The sequence below is a fragment of the Aquila chrysaetos genome, chromosome 18 (assembly GCF_900496995.4).
Source record: "Aquila chrysaetos chrysaetos chromosome 18, bAquChr1.4, whole genome shotgun sequence".
Taxonomy (NCBI): domain Eukaryota; kingdom Metazoa; phylum Chordata; class Aves; order Accipitriformes; family Accipitridae; genus Aquila; species Aquila chrysaetos.
This window is the reverse complement of record NC_044021.1, coordinates 11,855,498-11,863,663: the sequence shown is the minus strand read 5'-3', so window position 1 is coordinate 11,863,663 and position 8,166 is coordinate 11,855,498. Positions and strand designations below refer to the sequence as shown.

The window sequence follows — 8,166 nt, the reverse complement described above, 5'->3', positions numbered from 1 at the left end:
ATAGTAAGCATCACTAAATGATGCCTTCTGAAATTATATCACTCTTTTGGGAGGCCTTGCTGGTCACTGAATAGTGATCCTACTGCTCTTACAGCACGTTGCAAGCCAGACACTTAACAAATGGCATTTGAAAGACTGAGTCAATTTACCCCTGTGTCTTAAAGTGATTGCAGAATCTTTTCAAAGGTTTATCTTTATGATAGCATTGTAAATACAAAACAGAGATTGAGAGAATTAGGAAAAAAAAGCCCCAAGTTAGAAAAAACGATTTATTAAGTAGTATCATATAAATAACTTGTTACAAAAATCAATTTGCAAAAAGGCAAATTCACTCTGTCTGTGAGAAATTGTTGTTCAAATTGGTTTCTCATTAAATCCTTAAATTTCTTTCCCCCCTGCCCCCCACCCCCAAAAAAGAAGCCAGTACAGTGAACAGGAAATATAAGGGAGAAGAGTGCACACTTGCCATCTGACCATAACAAATTGCCCATCCACGCTGCAGAAGAGAGAATCATTCCAGCATGGGTCCCTTTGCAACACAGGGAAGCTTCTAGGTGTAAATCTCTTGGGTGACAAAAATCTTACTGCCCGCAAATGTCCCTCTGTGCTGAGCAGTGACCGGATCTGTCCGATGCTGAGGCTCCCTTGGCATAACCAGGGGATGACATCGCGAGAGACTGTGTGGCTGGAGCGTGCCAGCAAGTAAATCTTCCCAGGCGGCGGCATCAGTTTCAATTTATGCTTGGAAGTATTTTTAATCAAAAAAAATCAATACCGAAAAGCATTTATTTTAAGGGTTTAAAAATCACAAATCGCAATAGGAGTTTGCCAGATTGATTTCGCTCAGTAACACAGTTAAGATGCACATAGCATTTATTATAAGGCCTTTCTTTTAAGTTTAATTTTTCAAAGCAATGAAAGTAATCACAGAATTAAAACAGTACAGTGATTCTGAAGAGTTTTTTTATGTGTCAAAATCCAGAACAATTTTGTGTTTGCAGTGTCGTTTCTTTGTTGTGTTCACCTGAATGCTTAATAATTCTATACATTTGTTTCTTTAATAAACACTAAAGTAATAGATCATAGAAAACTAAAAGCTTATAGAAAGTGTCTCCAGGTATATTTACATAAATAGTGCAGTCTCATAGGTAAGGTCAAAAGCCCATGGGATTGGAAAGAATTTCTCTGTATGCTGGACTTAAGATTTATTTGTCGAATTGACTTTGTGGAAGGAGAAATTTGAAGTTAGCAGCTCCTTTTTTTTTTTTTTTTTAAAGAAAGCAAAAGACACATGCAAAAAAAAAAAAAAAAAGAGCAGGTTCTGTAAGAACTCATTTGAAATCCAGTAATTCTATGCATAATATGACAGCTTTGTGGCTTTTAAGTGCCACGGGCCTGCCTTGCATATGAGTGATTACCTCCCCCCAACCCCCCATGCAATCCACTTTCTGTTCTTCCTCCTGAAACTCCCAGTTCTCTGACTCTTGTACTCCCTGTAACCCCAGCCATGGCTTTTGCATATCCACTGCTGAATTTAATGAACGGTTTGGGAAAGTGTTCAGTGTATGACAAACGCAGGTCTGGGCTGAAAAGTGTAATATCGCCAAGTGATGGGCAGGATCAAGGTTGTTTCAGCTGTACCTAAATAAAACTACTGAGGGGAGAGACTGACATTAAAAACATTGCATTGGCTGCTGTGGTTTTTGCCCTCCCTCTGGAGCAATGCATGAGGCCGTAGACATTAAATATGCTTTTGTTCCTCTTTAAGTACAGAAACAATCTCTAAGAAAACAAGTCTTTCTGAAGACTAAACTGAAAAAAAAACCCAAAACCTGTTGTAGCTTTGATATTTATTGGAGGAGGCTGCTGTTCACAGGTCTGGAGGGGTTAGAAGAAAACCCTGCCTTTCACAACTTAATGACTTAGTTCATACTCATTGGAAGCAGCGTAATGACTGTTAATTTGACAGCTCTCATTTAATAAGGGAACTCAGCCTGCAGTGTTTAATTGAAACACAAATGGGCAGGGAATGGCAGCATCCAGTTGGGACAGTGGTCTTCTGAAACACTTCAATACTACTTACAACCAAAGGAAATGTGGAGGGATTTAAAACAGATGGTGGCAGGAAGAGCTAACACAGTGGTGTTCGCAGAGAGTTACCTGCTCAGAATCGCTGTCCATAATTCACCCTGCAGAAGGCCATCAAGATAGATCTGCTGCAGAAATTTAACATGTTTTAATAATAATCATGACAAAGGGACTTTCTTTCCTAGAGAGCTGCATGGAATGGCCTGGATTTAATTTGCTTGGTCTGAAAAAGATGATGTCTGTCTCTCTATCCATGCAAATCTCCCTCTGGCTGATGTAGGAAGCGTGAAAGTGTTAGAAGTGACTGTGCACCATTGGCCCTCCTCAACATGGATAAATCTGGGTTTGAAACATGGCCGGCTTCCAATGTGCATTATTCCCTTCTTTTTATTCATACTGTACGTGTGCAGACACGCATGCCCAAAGCCATTTCTCCCTGCTCTACTTCTTTATGACCGTTCTGCTTTTTATGGTACTACAGATACTCAGTTAGTTTATTTTTGTGGGATTTTTTTGTTTTTGTGACAGAGAAATGGAAATGTTGTGCCTTGTAATGGAGCCTGCTACTTCCAAAACTGGATTGTTTGAAGGTTGCCTCTCCCATTCACATTTAACAGCCAGGAAATACCTGTCCATAGAATGAAGTAAGACCTGACAACTAACAAAATAAAAAAAGTCAGAAAAATATATCTGTTTCTTAGGACAAATTTAGAGAATACTGCTGTTGGTACAGGTGAAGTGTTGTACTCAGAATCTTTCCCAGCATTTTTTTTTTTTTAACCAGTGATAAGTAGAAAACACAGACAACTTGTTTTTCTCATGGTTAGACACATCTCCGTCTATGTCAGGTGTGGGAACACATCCCAGTCGTGTGGTACTGTTGGTAAAGCCCTGTGGAAACACCCAAATTCCCTTGTCTGGAGCTCACTGCATGTTTCTGCCGCAGCTCTCTTCCAAGTGCTTGTCTACACAGAGAGATGTCCTGGCACGACTGCATTGGAGGTATGTGCTGCCGTGTCTCCCCATACTGGTGCTGCTGTGAGACAGAATCAGTTTTAACCTGAAATAATAATTTTTCTGGAGTAAAAAAATCATTTTTCTGGAATAAAATGGCTGGTTTGGGAGCTGGGATGAAATAGCTATACTAGAAACCTTATTCCATTTCAAGTGTAGAGATGTTATTGTTCTGCAGTAGCAAGGCTGGAAAAGTCTCCCATGTAAACATGCCCCTGTTTCATGTTAACTCCACTGAGTTCCTTGGTATCTTTTAATAGGTCCCCTGTTGTTAGATCAGATGTTTTTACAAATTAAAAGCCAACCGCATTGCTCATCTCTCTACCTGGCTTAGCTAAACTTCATAATAATATTTCTTCTCAAATACGTGTGGTTTTAAGAAAAGCAGGCTTAAAACAGCCTTGAAACCCACTTCATAGCCCATAGTCTAACACTTGTTTATCTATAAGTGACAATTCTAGCATTGTTAAATACTCGGTTCTATCATCTAGCACGCCGGCATGCAACAAAGTGCAAAGAAATACTACTGCAAAGTTTTGTATTCACTGCAATATGGCACTTTCAATATTTAATATGCAGTACTGATTTTATAAATTGCACTTTGTGGTACTGCCAAGCAAGAAGAAAAGACAGAATTGAACTCTTCTTCTGTGTGAGAGATGCTAAATCTGTCTAATTTGCAGGAGAAACTAGACCTTAAAACCTAGATGGATGAATAATAATTCAGATGCAAGTTTGCCTTGAATTTTCCTAGAAGAATCCATTTGCTATTCAGGCACCCTATTTGTGGTGACATAACATAATTTTATATATAATATATATACACAACAGGCACGAGTAGCCACTCTCTATTATTTACTGTGTCACTCAATGGACAAGAAAAAACCAGTTTTCAATTAAAAGAAAAAAAAAAGAAAAACAAAAAAGCCCCTTGCGCTTGGACTGCTACTAACAACCACTAAATCGGACAAAATCACTGTACAACCATAGGAACGTAGTTACAAGGAGATCAGCGATCCTCCTGTCTTGTTATTCCACCCCAAAGAGTGCCTAATGCAGGTTTACCTGCAGGGTGGCCCAGCCCTTTCAGGGTGCAAGGTCTGGCTTCAGCCGAGCGGCGCTAAGTCCCTCTTCCCCGCGAGCAGCTCGCGGGGCTAAACACGCGTGCGGTTCCGCGGCCGCCTCTGCCGTCCCCTCCGCACGCCGACCTGTTCCTCGCGGCCTGAGGAGGGGAAGGGACGGTTCGCCGGCTCGCTTTGGGCGTCCAGCCGGACTCTGAGGTTGAGGCGACCTGCTCGAGGCAACCCCGCGCAGCGAAGGGTGAGACGCAGGCGTGTGTTTGGGAGCCGTTTGGAAGAGCCCCCGAGGGATATTCTGCCTCCACCGACTATGAGGAGAGCAGCCCGCCGTGAGGGACCTGTGACGGGTGATGCTGAGCATCTGCCGCTCCTCCGCGTGGCTGAAACCCAGATGGTCACTCCTGTGTGCCAGAGCCAGGCTTCGGACAGTTCGCCTCCTGGTTCCTCTGATCGCAAGGAAGCTGTGAAGGGCTAGACTTTCAGAGGCTTTTATAATCTTAAATGACTGGGGTGCCCTCCGAAGGGCATAATAAGGGCCTAGTCGTGCCATTGCCACCGTGACGGGTGCGACAGGCTCAGCCCCCCTAAGCGATGGAGCTGGGCACCTCGCTCTGCTGGAGTGAAGCACCGGGAGAGGTCTCCGTCAGGGAGACCGGGGGCTCGGGACCCGTTGAAACTCTGGGCCCCTCCACTCTGAAAACCCATCTAATCTATCATGCTGGGCTTCTGCAAGCCGTTAGCTGCCTTGCCCTAAACCTATAAATGTGCTCCCCACCGCAAAGGAGTCCTTCCCAGTCCCAGCCGGGCACCGCAGTGTGGCTGGCTCATGCTCCTCACTGTGAGCTGGGTCGCAAGACGTGACATTATGTCATCGTGCTTGTAAAAGTCTAATGCTCGGGAACCTTACTGCTCTCTTTAACTCTCTAGGAGTAATGAATTCTAGGGATTAATTTTTCATCCCTTTTAATTTTCTGTTTCTTAACTTTTTTCCCTTTTCTCTTTATTTTTAGAGTAAATTGGAGCTGCTGTTTAGTTTTCAAACTGATTCACTTTAGATTCGGGGGAGGGGGAAAGTAGATGCATGCTTGTAATTCTGGTATTAAATATTGTTTCAAAATGAAATAAATGAGATTAGTTACGTAAGAGGTATACTTAAAAAAAAAAAAAAAATTCCTTCTTTCCTTGGCACAGTGCCATGGGCTGTGTCCCTGCTTTGGCATACAGGGTGGCTTTTAGCTGCTGGAATTGGATATGTCCCATGGCAGTGCCTTAGGGTTTTCTCCAGATAGCCTCTCCTAGCTGGCTGGATTTGAAGAGCAGCAACTGCATGCGTTTGACAATCCAACAGAAATACTTAGTGGTGCACAAGCTATAAAGAAAATTGTTTTGGCCTGAGACTATGGCATCTTCCCCCTCTCTACCCCGGACAAAAATTACTTAGCTTGGCAAAGCAGATAAACACACACAGAGAGACTTGTGATTAAAATTCTACCTTTTGGTGAAGTCTTTAACAACCCTGGCCCAGTAATTTATTTTTAAAAATGAGTTATAGTTATAAACCCTACTTTTCAGGCCACTGGAATGACAATTGATTCTTGCTTACTTGTGCATTCAGGGCTTGAATCGGGGCGGGGGGAGAAAACAAACACCTGAAACACGAGAAACTAGTTCCTCTGGCAGAATGCCAGCATTTTCCATCTCTAAAGCATTTTCCAAATGACTTAGATAATTCTTGCAACATCCTGATGAGGTAGGCATTATTTCCCCACTTTACAGATAGCGAAACTGGGCAGAGAGTCAGTCGGGAAGCCACCCTGGGCATCCAGGCAGGGAAGGTCAGGACAAAAGAAGCACTCTTTCCTCCTTTGCAGTTGCTCCTCTTGCCCCAGTGGGTGGCAGTCCCCTTGAGGCTACTGCTCCCCTCCTGCACATGAGAACAGGCAGAAGTGGATGGCTAGGAAAAGCCTGACTCCCACCTCCCCGGTGCAGTGGCCGTCACTGAACTGATGTGCAGGGGGAGGCCGACTGGAGAAGTACAAAGAAAAGCACAGTTATGATCCGCTACTTCCTCCAAGTCACGATCTAATCTGGCGTTGGATTAGATGACTTTCCCCATATCACAAGGCAAGTCTGGGTTAGAACTGGGAAACCATCTAAGAATTGGATATTGGGGCTACTGACCACACGCACATGCACGCACACGCATCTCTCCAGCAATGCTAGGTCAGAAGAATATATACATAGCAGTCAATGAACTATATATATATGTATGTTAGTATGATTCAGTGCATTGGGGGCAATGGTGAGTTCTAGAAAAACACTTAGGTTTAAATGACCATTGGCCTTTCTACCCTCCTCGTGAGTAAAATACATGTTTGATGTTTTTTCTCAGCTTACTCTACTTGTATAATAAACCTCCATTCCATCACCACTACTTTTGACTATAATACATAGGGTAAACTAGGGTACCTCATTACATTGGGATGTGCAATACACAATCGGCAGAGCAGTTGTCTGAGCTGAATAGTCCAAATACAAGTAAAAAGAGCAAGTGAGCTTAAACAGTAATATACTCCAATTTACAATATAAGCAGAACAAGTAAAAATATTGCTCCCCATCTGATCCTTTTTTTTCCCCCCTCCACTACTGCCGTGCCTGTAAGATTGGCTTGGTAAACTGGATGCACTAAAAAATAAGAATTTTGCCTCTTGGAAGCTCATAAAATGATGCTAGAAAAAGTTTTCTGATGGCTGAGCCACGCAGACTGCAGTCATTAGACAATTTGAACGGGTAGAACAGAGAACCCCTTCACACAGCTGTGGAGAAATAGAAAGAAATAGCCACTTCACATATCTTAATGCTGTTTCTGAAAATGAGGAAGGGAAACAAAAAAGAAAAAAAAAAAAGGCAACATATTAAGAGTCTTTGTCACTGTCCATTGCGCCATACATATCTGCCAGCTTTTTAAACCGAGGCCCCCAGTCACTGAGGTAATCGTAGTCCTGATCTCCGTCCGTAGTCACCGACTCCAAGGAGCTGAGGGACTCGGCCACAGAACCATTACCTTCGTACGCGTAGGTTGCTAACGAGTCATACGGGGGTGCCGTTGGGTCTGTATCATTTTCCTTTAACCTTTGGTTAATGAAATCTCTGACATCCGTGTTATCTCGCGCTGTTGCAGTCCGCCGTGGCATAAAAAGTGTTTCGGGCACAATGTCTCTGCGTAATTTATTATCGTCTATGGCTTCGGGATTCCTCAGCGTGCCGATATCAAATGCCTGGGTGTCTTCCTCTCCACCACCTTCATCGTTATAACTGACAATGTTGTCTCTGATGTCTTCTTTGGAAATAATCAAAGGCTCTTTTTTCCGCTGCCGTCTCAGTGCTGTAAACAGCACCACTGTAACTGGAAACAAAAATAACAGGGAAAGCGAAAGGGAAAGGTTAATCCCTAACTCCATTAAAACCCAGAAGAAATGCTGCACCTCTGCTCGTATTCGAAGTCTTAAAAGAAGTTTTGCAAACCTGCAAATGTGCACATCAGGTTTTCAGACTCTGCTTGCTCTGCCTGCGAGTACCTTGGGAGATGAAATGGCATGGATATGCACTAGGAGAAAGGAGACGTCAAGCTTGTAAGAAGCCAAGTGGAGCGTCTTTTTGTCAGTAGGCACATTTTCACCCAGAGTCACATAGCAATTTTGTTGCCTTGAGAACAGAACTAGCTGCATGAGAGTTGGGAAGGAAGAAATGCTTTCTCCAAAATAAGTAACGTCAGATGTTATTTACCTTGAACTCCTGGGACGAGATGCGACTTGTGCTATGGACGAGGCTAGTATCTACTGGGCTATGACAAAAGGTTAGCAAAGCTGCATTTCAAGATAAGTAAATCTATTCTCCTCTGGAAAAAAAGTTTGGAGTATGGAGTGGATTTTCAGCCAGCACAAGGTCCAAGTTTTATTAACTTCCCTGGCATGTTTTTACAAT

The 8,166-nt window shown here is 43.0% G+C and overlaps 1 protein-coding gene across 1 annotated transcript in view; it reads right to left on the bottom strand.

Annotated features, from left to right (window-relative positions):
* Nucleotides 1-255: 255 nt before the first annotated feature.
* LOC115353012 (cadherin-6) overlaps nucleotides 256-8,166 on the bottom strand; it is a 109,634-nt gene continuing 101,723 nt past the window's right edge. Inside the window, exon 13 of the mRNA XM_030041913.2 lies at nucleotides 256-7,588. Within this exon, the coding sequence (XP_029897773.1) occupies nucleotides 7,098-7,588 (491 nt within the window). The 3' untranslated portion in view covers nucleotides 256-7,097. The remainder of the gene's footprint in view (nucleotides 7,589-8,166) is intronic.